Raw genomic sequence first — 17,116 nt, 5'->3', positions numbered from 1 at the left:
GTGGCAATTTGTCAGACCATGGCATAGTAATAATCTAATCCCTGGTAGGTGAATCCCTTCCAAAACCTAGCTATCTTGGATCTGGCAGCTGCCTACAAGTAAATTAGTAATCAGCTCCTTACTGTTTAAATCACTGGCCTCCCGTATAAACAAATTTAATACTGCTAGACTTGGCATATGTGGGATATTTTGGTTTGTAATATGGCCAATCTCTGCTGCCACTGCCTACCAGAATGGTTGGACGTCTGCACAGTCCGACATGTGCTGGTACATTCCTGACTCCTGGCACCCCCTCCAACATTGAGGAGAAGTTGAGTGTGTCATAAGTGCGAGATGCCTTGGAGTCAGATACCACCCATGGACTATTTTCAGTGACATCTCTCTAGATTGGGCTGATATTGATTTATATGGAGGCTTTCCAAATAGTTGTTGCCAGTCATGGTCATCTACTTTAAAGTTCCAGTTGGTTTTCCACCAAGTTTTTTGTGGAGTAGTTAAATCAAATGTGAAGTGCAGGAACTGTTTGTATGTTACAGAAATAAATCCCTAGGTCTCTCCCGAGTTCCCTACCATTAATTTTTCAAATATAGTTAGGTTTCTAGTGACCTCATTTTTCACTGTAGGGGAATTCAAAAAGGACCAGAGTTGGCAACTCAAAAGCCAGGGCAATGTTGCATTGCCCAACTTTTCTTTTAAAGCCTCTATTTTTATTGGTTGACGCTCCTCATAAAATTCGTACAGCCAATGGAGCCCTCTTTCTTTCCATTCAGTGAAATTATATGTCCTGGCCTTGTTACAGAAATTAGGGTGACTTTCCACTGGGAGTAGTGGCAACATCCCCGGGGACAATTTCGCTGCCCACTTTGTCCAGCTCTGGCAAGTGGTTTGTGTAAACCTATTTTCAACTAGGCACCTAAGGTTAGTTTTATTTTATAGCAATAGGTGATCAGTTAATGATATTCCCTTTATCTCTGTGTTTTCCATTGAAACCCCTTTTGGTATTTTGCATTGCTTGGAGACCATTCCTGGCACTGGCTTCTAGACTAGGTGCAAAGGATGCAGACAGCACAAACATAGAAGAGATCATTTTCCCCTCACCAAGGGCTTCAGACTCTGGGCAGAGTTGGAGGGTGGTTTTGTGATGCTGTGTCACTGTGGAGGTTAAAACGGCTGCACACTGAGGGGTTGGGGGGGGGTTCAATGGATAAAACCCTGTATCTAGTGTGTGTGGCCTCATGTGGCTGCTGACTACCAGATTTTCCCATGTGGAGTGTGGGACAGGGATTAAATGTCAATGTGGATTGTGACAAGAGTGTGTGACACATAAGGTATCATAGCCTAGTTCTAGCATAGGGCTTTCAGCCTTATCTGAGTCATTGACGCTCCTGCTATGAACTAGATGGAATCTGAGCCTAGCTATTCTAGTTCGAAAGAGTTATAATTTCTTCTAAAAATCATAATTACTATTTATTGTTATTTACCTAATACATAGTGATATATAATACCTGATATATAATAATGCCAAATACTGCTCATAGTGATAAAAATTTTAGCAACAAAGATAATGACAAATTAAAAGCAGCATTAAGAATTTAAACCATCAGTTTTTATACCAAAACTGGCATTAAACCATCCTCAATAAAGAAAAAGGCTTTAATGGTTCCTGAGCTTTTTCATTCCAATAAATAATAAAAAGATTCCCGTTTTCTATAAATTGATCCTCTATTTATATCCCTTCTCTAGCTCTTATAATGTTCGTTAATTTAACCATAGTGCCCATATCCCAGACCATAAGACATCAATCATTAATTGAAGGTGGGTTAACCTTCCAATTAAAAGTGATTGCCGTTTGGGCTGCTGCTAAGAGGTAAATTGCTATTTCAATATCCCCACAAACAAATGTGCCCTCAGAATATCCAAAAAGAGTTACTATTGGGTCCTTAGGGACTATATATCCCCACATTAAACTGATTTCATTCAACACTAAGAGCCAAAGCCGAAAGGACACTCAGCTGTGGATGTGTCTGGTGGTGAAAAGAAAATCCGATGCTGTAAAGAACAATATTGTTTAGGAACCTGGAATGTCAGATCAATGAATCAAGGTAAGCTGGAGGTGGTCAAACATGAGATGGCAAGATTGAACATCGACATCTTGGGAATCAGCGAACTAAAATGGACAGGCATGGGCGAATTTAATTCAGGTGACCATCATATCTACTATTGTGGGCAAGAATCCCTTAGAAGAAATGGAGTAGCACTCATAGTCAACAAAAGGGTGGGAAAAGCAGTATTGGGGTACAATCTTAAAAATGATAGAATGATCTCAGTACGAATCCAAGGCAAACCATTCAACATCACAGTAATTCAAGTCTATGCCCCAACCACTGATGCCGAAGAAGCTGAGGTTGATCGGTTCTATGAAGACCTACAACACCTTCTAGAACTAACACCAAAAAAAGATGTCCTCTTCATCATAGGGGATTGGAATGCTAAAGTAGGAAGTCAAGAAATCACCGGGATAACAGGCAGGCATGGCCTTGGTGTACAAAATGAAGCAGGACAAAAGCTAATAGAGTTCTGCCAAGAGAACATGCTGATCATAGCAAACACTCTTTTCCAACAGCACAAGAGGCGACTCTATACATGGACGTCACCAGATGGTCAATATCGAAATCAGATTGATTATGTCCTTTGCAGCCAAAGATGGAGAAGCCCCATACAGTCAGTAAAAACAAGACCTGGAGCTGACTGGAGCTGACTGTGGCTCAGATCATGAGCTGCTTCTTGCAAAATTTCGGCTTAAATTGAAGAACGTCGGGAAAACCACTAAACCATTCAGGTATGACCTAAATCATATCCCTGATGAATATACAGTGGAGGTGAGGAATAGATTTCAGGGATTAGACCTGATAGACAGAGTGCCTGAGGAACTATGGACGGAGGTCCGTAACATTGTTCAGGAGGCAGCAACGAAATCCATCCCAAAGAAAAAAAAATGCAAGAAAGCCAAGTGGCTGTCTGATGAGGCTTTACAAGTAGCTCACGAAAGAAGGGCAGCGAAAAGCAAGGGAGAAAGGGGAAGATATACCCAACTGAATGCAGAGTTCCAGAGAATAGCAAGGAGAGACAAGAAGGCCTTCTTAAATGAACAATGCAAAGAAATCGAGGAAAACAACAGAATGGGAAAGACTAGAGATCTCTTCAAGAAAATTGGAGATCTCAAGGGAACATTTTGTGCAAAGATGGGCATGATAAAGGACAAAGAAGGCAGGGACCTAACAGAAGCAGATGAGATTAAGAAGAGGTGGAAAGAATACACAGAAGAACTATACAGGAAAGATCTGAATGTCCCTGATAGCCATGATAGTGCAGTCACTGAACTTGAGCCGGACATCCTAGAGAGTGAAGTCAAGTGGGCCTTAGGAAGCATTAGTAACAACAAAGCTAGCGGAGATGACAGTATTCCAGCCGAGCTATTTAAAATCCTAAAAGATGATGCTGTTAAAGTGCTGCATTCAATATGCCAACAAATCTGGAACACTCCACAGTGGCCACAAGACTGGAAAAGGTCAGTTTACATTCCAATTCCAAAGAAGGGCAATGCCAAAGAGTGTTCAAACTACCGTACAATTGCGCTCGTTTCACATGCCAGCAAGGTGATGCTCCAAATCCTACAAGCTAGGCTTCAGCAGTATGCGAACCGAGAACTACCGGAAGTACAAGCTGGGTTTCGAAGAGGCAGAGGAACTAGAGATCAAATTGCCAACATTCGCTGGATCATGGAGAAAGCAAGAGAATTCCAGAAAAACGTCTATTTCTGCTTCATTGACTACGCTAAAGCCTTTGATTGTGTGGATCACAACAAACTGTGGCAAATTCTTAAAGTGATGGGAGTACCAGACCACCTTACCTGTCTCCTGAGAAACCTGTACGAGGGTCAAGAAGCAACAGTAAGAACCAGACATGGAACAACCGAGTGGTTCAAAATTGGGAAAGGAGTACGACAAGGCTGCATATTGTCACCCTGCTTATTTAACTTATATGCAGAGTACATCATGAGAAATGCCGGGTTGGATGAATCAGAGGTTGGAATTAAGATTGCCGGGAGAATTATCAACAACCTCCGATATGCAGACGATACCACCCTAATGGCAGAAAGCGAAGAGGATCTCAAGAGCCTCTTGTTGAGGGTGAAAGAGGAGAGTGCAAAAGCTGGTTTGAAACTCAACATTAAAAAAACTAAGATCATGTCATCTGGCCCTATCACTTCCTGGCATATAGAAGGGGAAGAAATGGAAGCAGTGACAGATTTTACTTTCTTGGGCTCCAAGATCACCGCAGATGGTGACTGTAGCCATGAAATTAAAAGACGCTTGCTCCTTGGGAGGAAAGCTATGGCAAACCTAGACAGCATAGTAAGAAGCAGAGACATCACCTTGCCGACAAAGGTCCGTCTAATCAAAGCTATGGTTTTCCCAGTAGTAACGTATGGCTGTGAGAGCTGGACTATACGGAAGGCTGAGCGCCAAAGAATTGATGCTTTCGAACTGTGGTGCTGGAGAAGACTCTTACGAGTCCCCTGGACTGCAAGGAGGTCCAATCAGTCCATCCTAAAGGAAATCAACCCTGACTGCTCATTGGAAGGACAGATAATGAAGCTGAAGCTCCAATATTTTGGCCACCTAATGCGACGAGAAAACTCCCTGGAAAAGACCCTGATGCTGGGAAAGACTGAAGGCAAAAGGAGAAGGGGACGGCAGAGGATGAGATGGCTAGATAGCATCACGGATGCAATGAATATGAACTTGAGCATGCTCCGGGAGAGAGCGCAGGACAGGAAGGCCTGGCGTGCTATGGTCCATGGGGTCACGAAGAGTCGGACATGACTGAACGACTGAACAACAACAACAACAAGAGCAAAATCTTATCATTGGACAAGTCCAAAAGATATGCAGAGAAAGAGTTATAATTTCTTACAGTAAAATTGTGCTTAAATTGGGGGGGTTCCACTAATATTTCTGTGTGTTTCAGAGAGGCAATACTATATTTCTGTTACATGAATTCTATCCGACATCCCAGACAAGGTATTTGTCTTAAGAGTTCAGTTTGATTTGGGTAACCCCATGTATTGTCTAACCTCTGACATTGCGAATTAAATGGCTAGAAGAATAATTTTGCTGCTTAGTTTAGTATAGAAGCGAAGGAATGCTGGATATTCAAATGAATGGGGTAGAAAGGAAGGACTAGGATTTAATGGTCACAAAGTTCTTTTTGAAGCAAATACAGTTATGAGAATCTGTGTCTACAGGTGTTTACTCCTACAACAGGGGTCAATATCAAGCATTTCTCACCTTGGCAAGGTCTTACTTCCAGGAATGGTGATCTAAATGTTTAGAGGCCATGATTTATGTATTATTCAGACTGCTCTCTGTGTGTTATGAGCTTGTTTTCGATCATCCCATCCTTGTTCCTATGATATATCTTTATTCTATTTAATAAACATCTTGCTTGTTTTACCTTCAGTTGTGAACTACTTGTGGTATGATCTAAGAGTTGTTGTGCAGTTGACTCTATGGGCCTAATGAATCCTAAATATTTCTGATAGATCCCAAAGGGACCAGGATTCAAGGTATGCTTGCTGTTTAGCCTAGGAAGACTGAGGGATGGGGACTGTAGTGTCTGAGGAGGAATCTGCTCAGGGAGCAGAGAGTCTGAGCAGCATCCTAGGTACTGGGGGAACATTACGGTTGCCGAATGTGGGGCGGAGTAGTTAATAGTGTTGGTATGTTAACTAGGTGGATTGCTCTCCTGTTCTCCTGTCCTTTTTTTCTGGAAGCACTCTTAAGGAAGCCATTTTGGACAAAGCATTGTCTGCTGCTCTTTTGGCTTTTGGCTCTGTATGCGAGTGTGTCTGCAGCTGTTGAGAGAACATGGGAGCATGACACACCACTACATCATTATTACTATTAAGCCTCTCTAAAACGCATGCATGACAGCATCCTGATGTCAATCCAGGCAAGCGTGGGGGGTGGGGGTCAGCCATTCTGGTCATGCAAAGCAACCAGGAATTAGCCACCCCAGATAAGATGTTACTACTTATGTGCATCTGTGTCTTAGACTCTCAATATGGAGAGTTTAAGAGAGGCCTAACCAGCCTGTAGTGCAGCCTTCCCCAACCTGGTATCTTCCAGATGTGTTAGACTGCAACTCCCATAATTTCTGTCCAGCATGATCATTGGTCAAATCAAAATGTCAAATTACACATCATATCCAGTTGTGTAAATGTTTTCCTTGAGTGTTCCCTCCACCCACCCACCCACCCAAAATGTGTTCCCTCCACCCACCCAAGCTGTAATATGGGCCAGAGGTTTGTGCACACAAGGAGAGGGGTACATCTTTCCTTCTAGGCCATATTTTTCTTATCAGAATGGCTCCCCCTGAGCTATGGGGTGCTTGTATCTTTTCCCCAAGGGCACAAAAAGCAGCTGGATAGAAAAATAATAACCTGCAGGGAAAGGACATGAGCTTCTGGTACATGTATGTCACTGGGCATCAGGAGTACTTTGACCTTAATTTAAGGTATGCTGGATTATGTAATAGAACTTGTGTTTTGAGACTTGTACCTGTGCATGATAACTTGTAATATCCAAACTCTGACCCAGTTTGTACGTCACAGCAGCAATTCCTGGGTTGTTTACCCTAGGAATTGCCAGGACGAGTGGAGTGCTGTTCCTAAGTTGTTTCATTACATCCGAACCCAGAAAAGATGGGTTGTTTATGGGTTAAACAATGCACAGTTAATTCACCAATTGCCCATGGTTTGTTGTTGGCTTAACTCTGGGTTGTTTAACCCATAAACAACCCAGAGTTTCCAGGTTTGGATGTCACAGTTGTTAATTGAAATTGGAAATGGCTTGCGTGTGACTTGCACACTTTGTTTGTTTCTGGCAGTTCCTGGGTTAAACAACCCAGGAATTGCCCCAGTGACATGCAAATCAGGTCACTGTGGGGATTTCCATAGCATGACCTTGAAGACAGCCACGATATTTCAACTGGGCAGGCAAGGAACATGAATCTTATGGCATCGGTTTGCTGGCTCAGGACTGATCCAAGCAGTGGGCTCAACCCCTCCCACTACTGGGTGTATGTAGCAAGTCAGCTGCCTCTGAGGCTTGACCTGATCCCTGACAGCACAATTGCCAACTTTAACTGTCAATGACAGAGGCAGGTCCTCATGGTAAAGTAGACTGAGATGATGCTTTGACACAGAAAAGGGTCTCTCTCTACACCAGAGGTGGGCAGCTTGTAGTCCCCCAGATGTTTTGGCCTACAGCTTCCATCATTCCTTACCATTGGCTGTGCTGGCTAGGGTTGATGGGAGTTGTAGGCAAAAACATCTGGAGGGCTACAAGTTGCCCAGCCCTGCTCTACACATATAATTTGTATGTGGATTCCATTACAGAAAAATAACTGTAGCATGTGAGAGTGAAGATAAACCTCTCTGCACAGGTAAGTCTGCAAAATAATCCTTCCACAACACACAATGTTTACTTTCTCCAAGAAAAAGAGAAAAAAGAGATTACTTTATTTTGCATTGCATGTGTGTAATGTGATGTGTGATAGAGTGATGTGATGGCAACCAAGGCAAATGAGCTGGAGATTTCTATGCACTCAGAAGATATGCCCTGACAAATAAATTCTGAAATGTTATCGAAAGCTAGGAGATATAAGTATGTAAAGAAACTAGATGAGAAAGACAAGAGATTAGAACAAAAGTTAGAAAGAGAGAGAAAAATATGAAGAAAAGCTAAAGGAACAAGATAAAAGAAGATAAGGTTATTGATCTGATTGTAATATTAGGAATTTTTCAAAACAGATTACAGAAACTTGATAAAATGTAAGGATGTGCAAGTAAGGTGACTGATAGAACACTTGAGTTGCAAAATATAAGCATAATCCAACTAAAGTTAACAGTTGAAACCAATGGATGTTAGTGTGCTTATCTTTGCTGGATTGCAGTTAGATTACAAGAGATTTGAAGAGAGAAAATAATGATTACAAATCACAAGTGATAAAAAAAAAACATGAGACCAGAGGAAGATAGAAAAAAATAATGTCAAACTCAGAAGAGTGCCTGCAGCGTTGTCTGACAGGGGTAGGCAACTTGTGACACTCCAGATGTTTTGGCCTACAATTCCCATCATGCCACACCACTGGTTATGCTGGGTGGGGCTGATGGGAGTTGTAGGTCAAAACATCTGGAATGCCACAAGTTGCTCACCCGTTTTAGAATAACATTTAATTTCTTTTTTTAAGTTGATTTTAAGTTAAGTTAAGTTTTTTTAAGTTTTTCTGTGTGTGATAGGATAGATTCTGTTTGAGCAAAAAACAAGAACAGTGCAATTCTGTGCATGTTTACTCAGAAGTAAGCCCCACCATGCTCAATAGAACATACCTCTAGGTAAGTATGAACTCAATGGGACCTACTTTCAAGTACACATTCATAGGACTGGGAATTATATAGTAATATTATTATGTACTAAAGTTAGCACTGCTGTATTACTCCAGGCAAGATACAATGTAAATTGATTATCAGCTAACGTATTCAGGGGTTTTCCTGGTCTTAATTCCTCCATTTTATCTAGGTGTGGAGAATTTAACTTCCAAATAAATTAATTAAAAGAAAGGAAAATAAAGTATAATTGGGAATACCATTTAGAATCAATTTCCCCCCTAAAAGATGAAAAATTATAGTGTAAAAAACCAAAAACCAACCATGACAAAGCAACACATTTCTTTGAAACATTGAATGAACCTTCTGCCCCCACTGCTTCAGCTGCTGAATAAGTTAGTTACATGGCAATTCTATACATTTGCAGTCCATTGAGTTACTTCCAGGTAAGTGGATATAGGATTGCAGCCTTAGAGTAAGAGAGAAGAACAGTGATTGCGAAAGAAGGTGGTGATGTCATATTTTGTCACTTGCTATTCTATGTAACTAGGCATTTGCTGCTTTGGCCATGGACAGGAGGGAGCTCAGAGAAAAGATGGCAGGTGTCAAGCTCTCTATTATAGCTCTGTACTGGGTCTTCCTGTCTGGAGCCTCTCTGAAAATGGATGGCATTAGGTTCTCAGCATATTAAGGTGGATAGAGCTCCTCCCATAATCTTGGTGGCTAGAGATTTGTGGCATATAATGTCATGCCAATTACAGTTTGACCCATTTTCCCATGCCAAATTGACTTTATGGGGAAATCCAGATATAAGAATAGGAAAGAAGATGTTTCTGTGGTGGACCTGGACAGATAAAATTATCTTTACCCTGGATCAATTTTGCTGTGTTGTTGATGAGTTTTTGTCATGTTCAACTTTGCAAGATAAATTTGATTTGCCTGCTACAGCTGAATGGCAGTATTTGCAACTGAAACATTTGTGAGTTTCAAGATTTGGTCCTGCTGCTTTTACTGCCTCGGAGTCTCCTTTGCTATTGGAAACACTTATTGAAGCTGACCAGGTAGATTGACCCATGATTCATGTTTATAAAATATGTATTATCAGTGAATAAATATGATACATGGGTTCTACAGCAGGAATGGAACAGGGAATGGGAATGTCCTATTTTGTCTAATCAATGGACCGCTGTGTGCTGTCTATATTTCATATCTCTATAGACCTCTGGTTACGTCTCATTCAGCAAAAACTTGTTTCGGGTTTATTGGATGCCATAATGTCTCTTTAACAAAGGTTTATCAAACTCAGCTAATTGTGGGGACGTAATGCTTCTTTTATTCATATATTTTGGAAATGCCCAATAGTTGCTCCTTTTGGAAGGAAGTTATAGGGATAAACTTTGTACTGGAAAGCTCTTTAATATTTACTGATGTACATGTTCCCTTAACTATTTACCTGCTTTTTGGAACGTAACACGCGGTCATTGTAAATAGATTTTTGGCACCCTCTTGGCTGCTTAACGGCTGATAATACAATACTGGAAGGATAAAAGTTCACCGCCTATAATGCAATGGATTAAAGACTTAACAACACTAGCAACATTTGAAAGAGTGGTATAGAGGCATCATGTGCGAATGGACTTATATTTGGATATCTGATCTGCTTTTACTGAAGTTTATGCATAATCTATTCTTTTTTTCCTTTTTTTCTCCCTAGAATGTTGTAATATTTGAAACTGAGGACTTTAGAGTATGTTGTTATATTTTCAATTTGTTGGTTTTGTTATGTTTTTGTTTTGTTTCGTTGAAACTCACAATAGAAATTGATTAAAAATAACTCTGTACTGGGTTGCAGAAGGCAGGAAGAGGCTGTGCTTACCAATATCCCTTTCATACTTACAGGGGCCAAGCATACAGGCCTCTGCCGGTCTGCTTCAGCTGAGCTTTTAAGTGAACATTGCTGCAGGAGTGTGCTATTTTCCTCTGCACCTTCAAGCTCAGTTAAGCAAACATCTGCCATGTTTATACTTAACATTTTTATAGACACATATTAAGGACTTAGTTTGAACCAGGGCTGGGTGCCAGAACCTGTAAAGTAATAATAAAGAAGAAAGAAGCTTTGATGCAGATTGCACCGTTTCACACACCACTGTGTAATCGCAGTGTAAATCTTGTGTGACGACCTCTGGGTGAAAAGTTGTGACTTTCAGGCAGCCAGAGCCAAGAAACCACTTCTTAGAAATTAACCAATGCTCATGTTGGTTATCCACAATTACATGTAGAATCGACCTTCAAATTGTACATTGGTTCTAGCAGAAGAACATTATTGTTGGATACGCGTGAATTAAGAATTTGTTGTAGATGCAGATGTCTTGTTGATTGAATTAATGAAATTAATTAAAATATGACACATGCAAGGACATAAAAAACATCTTTTTAGCACAGTGTTTGCAAATGTTAAGAAGTTTAAATGGCAAATCAAGAAATGCAACTGACATCCACGAAAGTAAAACAAAATCCCAACCATCTGTTAACATTTTATTTACTCCTTAATAATGTAAAGAAATATGCCTCATGCCCTCAAACATTATCAAAATCCCATGTTAAATACTTTCTTTAAATATCTATAGGGGAAATCAACCACCCTGATATAACAATAGACTCTGTAAGTTCATATGCTTTTCTAGATAATCACCCAGAGTAATTTTTAGTGACTTGGATTCTATATTAGGGGCCAAAGAGCAGTGCACTAGTTCCATATGCCCAATGGGGCTTTGAGCCTGTGCTCCTTGAACATCTGCCTCCCCCCTGCCCAACCATGTCACAAGGCAAGCCATTTTTAACATCAAGATGACTCTCAAAAGAGTTTGTGATATTGCATAATGATCAAAGGGGAAAAGGAAAAAAATCTCACTAGGAATGCCCAAGCCTGTGGGTGTGCCTAAAGTACCTGTCTGGATCCTGACCTAAATATGGCAACGTGGAGAAATGCTCTAAACCCCTGTTATGAATAGCTGGGATTCTGGGGTACAGACTGAGACTCTCTGAATTGAATTTGGCCTTCGGACTGAAAGTGGTTCTGCACCCCTGGCTTACAAGGCCCCTTCCAGCTCTATGATTTGTGAAGCTTTAAATGTACATAGTAGTATTAGCTGGACAGTGAACATGGTGGTATTAACAGTGTTGCTGGGTGCCAGGAAGTGGTATTTATTTACTCATTAATGCATTTATGCATTGGAAGGCATTATACAAGGGTAAAATACACTAGACATTCAATGGACTAACAAAAATAAAGCAATTAAATACCAAGTACAGAGGCCTCTTGCTACTTAGCTCTGTTGCTTGAAGCTATTGTGGCGTTTGCTTTTTGCCCTTGACAGCTCCTGGTTCAGCTGTTCTGTGTCAGCTGCCAAGAGGGGAGCCACTGTAAAGTGTGCAGCTGTGTAAGTCATCACTTGATACTGGCTCCTGTCAGAGAGCTGCCTTCCCTTGAGAAAACTATGGCTATCAAGAGAGCTGTGCAAGTGAGTAGGAAGAAGAGTTGGATAACTGGGACAGGAAACAATCTCACTCTTTGTTCAGAATCAGCCACAAAGCATGGCAGCTGTGTCCATGGGTTGCATCCTGATGCAATAGTATGAGAACTGAATTCCTAAAGATGTTCCCTGATAAAATACAAATGGGTGCTTTTTCCTATGCTGTCCCTTTGTGATGGGTCCTTCTTATCTCCTAGTGATTAGACAGTCTTGGGTAATATTGAAGATCTTTGGTCTCATTTTCATTTTCCTCCCTAAGACCCTGGCTTGAGACAGGATGTTAACACACACACACACACACACACACACCCGCCGGCCACCTTGTGTTTTCTGGCATTTGTACTAAATGAAAATAAAAGCCAACAAACTTCCCAGCTGTCGAAAGAAAGAAATGTCTAGAAGAAAACATTTGCATCTCCACTCATTTCCATGCTGTCCTCATTTATCATCTAGGAATCTGTTTTGCTATTTAAATCAACTCAGGCTGAATCTCTCCAAGCCACAAATAAGTTTGTGTGTGGAGGGGCAGTCTCCAAAATACTGAAGAAGGTATTTGTGAGATCCACAAAACTTTTCTTCCTTGTGGGGCTGAATGGCCTTCCAAGCTTTGGAAAGGAGATCTGTGTGCAGGAATTCTGGGAAGCCTGAGAAACACATGATGAAAGAATGGTTAGCATGTTGGTCAAGGACTGGGGAGATTGAGGTTCAAATCCCCCATCAGCCATGTATCTCACTGGGTGACCATTGACCAATCACTGTCGCTCAGCCTAACTTTCCTCATAGGGTTTTTGTGACGATGAAGGTGTGTGGGGAGGGAGGTGCAGGGGCTTTTCAGTGGAATGGTTGGGTATGAATGAATGTATGATATATGGGATAAGTTCTGACACTGGGCCATTCCCCATCTCTCTTGTCTTGTAGGGCTCTTCATTGCCCTTATTCAGTCTAGAAGTCCTCCTGAAGATACTGTCAGCGATGAAGGTAAGTTCAAGAAGCCTATAGTGCAGCATTAGAAGGCCCATTTAAAACTATTGCTGTACAATTTGCTGTGTGTTGCGGAGTGCGCGTCGCGCTCAGAGTACCAAAAGGATGAGTACAGAAAGCAATCCAAGGGCTGCTGTTTCTTACCAAGAGGTGGTGATAGCAAGAGATAGAGGCAGCATCCTACAGTGCCTGCTACTTAGGTGAGCTAATGGGAGCATGCACCCCAGTGTGGCCACATATCCAGAAATCCCTTCCTGTCCAGCCATACTGTGCCGGCAGGATCTAGCATGGATTATAGACATTTTGGACAGACGGCACCAGTCTTCAAAGGAAAGAAATGAATCATCATCATCTCCCTGTTGCAAGGAAAACTCTGGGTTCCCAACCCATGTTTCCTTCATAAGGCAGGTGGGGGGGGACACTTATAAGGAGGGTGCTTAACTCTTCCTCTTCTAACCAGTTATCCTTTGCACAATCCACCCCACTCCTGCCACCATTTTAAATCACTTTTCCCTCTGCTGATGGCGCAAGTAAGTGAATGAACAACAGCTGCTCCTCCTCCTCAGGCCATTCAAATGGCATAGCATGCACATGGGCTACTGGTTGGAACCCCCCCCCCCAATGTACGGTGTACCCCCCTAAAATTAGTTTTTAAAAATGAAAATTTTGTTTTAAAATTGTTTTAAAAATCTGATTTTGGCCCACTTTCCTGGAAACTGGCAAAAAGAAGAAAAGCATCAACAGCTAGGTCATGTTTTCTTGTTGGTTTGGCAACTCTAAATTATCTGGTCTTAAACACTTCTAGGGTCAATACAGTGTCAGATGTAAATATGAAATATTGAATATGAAGCCCGCTTTCCATATAACACTGATTAACTGCCCACGGAACATAAGGCATTTAGCTGCCTGAGGCAGAGCAGCAAATGCTGCCCCTGCCCAGCCACAGTGAAGGTGTAAAGTACCCAAAGCCAATTACATTTACAATAAACAATAAATTAAATAACCATTTGCTTGCCTATCATGATATCCAAAATCAGCTGCCAGAGATGGCCAACTCACTCTGCCTAATGCCAGCCCTGCCTGCCAAAAACCTCCTACCCTATAAAGCAGCTTTCTTCCCCATTCCCAAAATTCTTCCATCCCAAATGTATCCCTTGCTGTACTCAGCTTCCATGCTGTGAATATAGGTCAATAATTTGAATGGGGCTGTGAGAAGCTGCATTGGGGATGCCTAAAGAGCCTGATAAAGGTGTATATTTGATCCCTCCTGGGCTAGAACAAGGAAAAGTCTTGTGGCAACTTAAAGACTAGAAAATTTATTATGGCATAAGGGCTATGAAAAAGAATCCGATTCTTTAGAAGTTTCTTATTAGAATTTCAGTTCACAAGATTCAGCCATTTGATGCATGCAGGAGGCAGTTAACAGATATATGTATTGCAGATTCTCATATATTATAGATGACTGCTACTTCAAGAAGGACTTATGTGGAGACAATGCCGGACAGCTCTGCGGGAAATACCTTGCCTGCAAATGCAACAACGGATTCCAGTCGAGAGCTGGGAAGCCTCATTTCATGAATGCCTCTGAAAATGACTGCGTGGGTAAGGGTTTTCTGGGACCTCCCCTTGCTTGCGATGCTGCATGCTCACTCCAGGCATGACACTGACTGCACATGCAGAGCTGAGGGCTGACACAGAGGCACAAGCCTGGCTGTAGCTGCTACTTCCACCTCTTTACAAATTGCACCCCTAGAAGATAATTGCACTGCTCAGAAATCTGAGGGACCCAGGAGACATTCATGTAACCTTGGTCTACCACCTGGAACCAAAACAAGGAGGGTTTCTGTCATGCCCCAACTGCAGGAGTCCTCTGCAGAGGAGGAGCTAGAGGCCCCAGAAGCCCTGGGTACCCCACACCAGGGACTGCCACCAGACCTACAGGAGCCTGAACCCTCAGGGGAAGTGGTTGCAGGGCCATCCGTGTCAGGAGGAAGGGACTCTGCCTCTGAGGCAGAGGCTGAGCCACGCCCGATCCCCGGGAGCGTCGTCGCCTCAAGCAACAGGCTAGCAGGGCTCCTGCACAAAGGAGTGCCCCCTCCAGAAAAGGTCTCCTCAGGAGAAAGGGACTCCTCAGGAGTAGGCTCTGGAAAGGGAGCTCTGATTGCTGCAGCTGAGCTCTGGGTGGGGCCCGGCTGGCTTTGAGTTTAAAAGCCTTCACTAGAAACCCAGCCCGTGTTGGAACAACTGGGTCTATCCAGCCTCTGCCATATAGCTTGCCTCCTGAATCGTACCCTGTGATGGATGCTCTGTTTACTGACCTTCTGGGCTGCCTAATGACCCTGCTTCTGGACTGCATAACGTATCTGACTGATTTACTGTGTCTGACCTCTTGCTTGTTACCTTGACTGCTGCTGCTGCCTGATCCTCAGTGCCTGCCTGCCTGCCTGCCTGCCTGTGTTCTGAGCTCTGCCTGGGTTTTGACCACTCCTGCCTTAGCCTAAACCTCCTTGGGCTGAAAGCTGTGTGCTTGACCATTTGCTTGCCAACTTGACTATTATTGCATCGCTCCCTGTATTTGCTTGCAAACAGCCAAGGCTCGATCTAGAGCAGGACAGTTTCCTGTGTTCATACCCAACGCTCTGTGGGAGGAATGAGCTGAACCCCCCTCTCCGCCTGCACTTTTTCCTCAGGAGACCACTTTTGCTTAGCAGTTATGAACATACAAAGCTACTTTGTATTGATTCAGACCATTGGATCTGCTAGCCCAGTTTAGTCTATTCTGACTGGCAGTATCTCTTTGAGGCCTTGGCCACCAGAGATCCTTTTTACTGAGATTGAACCCAGATGTCTGCCTGCATGCAAAGCTCATGCTCTTCCCCTGAGCTGTTGTGTTTTCTCCCACCAGTTTAACTTCTGTTCTCAAAAACCCACCAGGAGAAACACAGCTTTAAAAAGTGGTTTGGCAGGGGAAAGTGCAGGAGGTGGTGGGGAGAGCAGTTCAGCATCTGCGCACTTGTACTGTGTTCTAAATTCCCCCCCCCACCACCACCACCTAACACCCACTGCTTTATGGTTCTGCTTAGTTTGGTGATTCCATATAAGGGCTGGAATGAAATAGGGCCGTAGTGGAGACATGTCAAGAGACAGACTGATTTGCATATTTTAGCAGCACTGTATTAATATAATGTACGTGTAATTTGAACAAACATGATGCCAAGGTACAGCTCGTGGATGATGTTCTGTGCTATTTTTATTTTCACACTACTAAAATTCACATGTGGGGTAAGCTTTAGAATGTGGTCATTTTAATTGATTCCTGGCACCTGAAGCACAGCTTTCTCCAACCTGGTTCCTTCCAGATGTATTGAGCTGCAACCCCCATGATCCCCAGCCAGCATGGCTGGAGATGATAGGAGTTGTCGTTGAACACATTGGGAGGGCACCACATTGGAGAAGGCTACTGTAACACAACCTGCTATCATGTGCACGAGCTTTATATCTGTGTCACTAGGGGCTAGAATTTTACTCGTTTTAATTAAAGGTATAATTGTGGCTTATCCAAAAGACTCGTCCTTCAGGCTATTTTCCTCACCCTCCACTACTACTGTGGTTCTGCAGTGTTTTACTATCCATAACAATAATTCATCCTTCTTTGAATTATACTAAATTCTTGGATCAGAACATTTCTATTGGGTGTTTGCAAGCTAAGTGAAGAAAGATGTCCTTCAAACTGTTTAGAGTTTCCTCTCATTCTTTCTGGTTCTGCAGGGAGTGGCATAAAAACGCTAATTACAGCACAGAGAAGGGTGAAAGATCACCACATCATTTGGCAGTATCCCCATCATGGTACCCTCATTTTAGCAGTGCAAGAGAACAGCTCCATCTTTGCCTTGCCTTCTTATCAGGGCTAAACTAGATGCTACGTCAAATGCGTAGCATCTAGGTCATGCTTTTTTATATAAACTCTAGTGTAAGCATACAGAACCCTGGTTTGTCTCTTGATCAGTGTGCATGAGTAGGGGGGGTTATAGCTTCCCACCAAGCTACATCCCCCCTAAATTCCCCTACCCCACGTAGGGGCTAAAGAACGAGGGGAAACCTCATTGGTGCCGTTTGAGCTTCATCTGCTTCCCTGCATGCAAATTCCCTG

General features: G+C 42.6%; 1 protein-coding gene across 7 annotated transcripts in view; it reads left to right on the top strand.

The window, feature by feature from the left end:
* ADGRE5 (adhesion G protein-coupled receptor E5) overlaps positions 1–17,116 on the top strand; it is a 58,665-nt gene that overhangs the window by 18,125 nt on the left and 23,424 nt on the right. For all 7 annotated transcript variants that reach the window (XM_084838480.1, XM_084838483.1, XM_084838486.1 and 4 more), the window contains exons 2-3: positions 12,904–12,963; positions 14,425–14,568. In XM_084838480.1, the coding sequence (XP_084694606.1) occupies positions 12,904–12,963; positions 14,425–14,568 (204 nt within the window). The remainder of the gene's footprint in view (positions 1–12,903; positions 12,964–14,424; positions 14,569–17,116) is intronic.

This window comes from Heloderma suspectum, chromosome 2, assembly GCF_057233095.1.
Source record: "Heloderma suspectum isolate Gila_16-S chromosome 2, 16-S_ref, whole genome shotgun sequence".
NCBI classification, from domain to species: domain Eukaryota; kingdom Metazoa; phylum Chordata; class Lepidosauria; order Squamata; family Helodermatidae; genus Heloderma; species Heloderma suspectum.
Note: the sequence above shows the minus strand (reverse complement) of the source record. Positions and strands in the feature narration are given on the sequence as shown.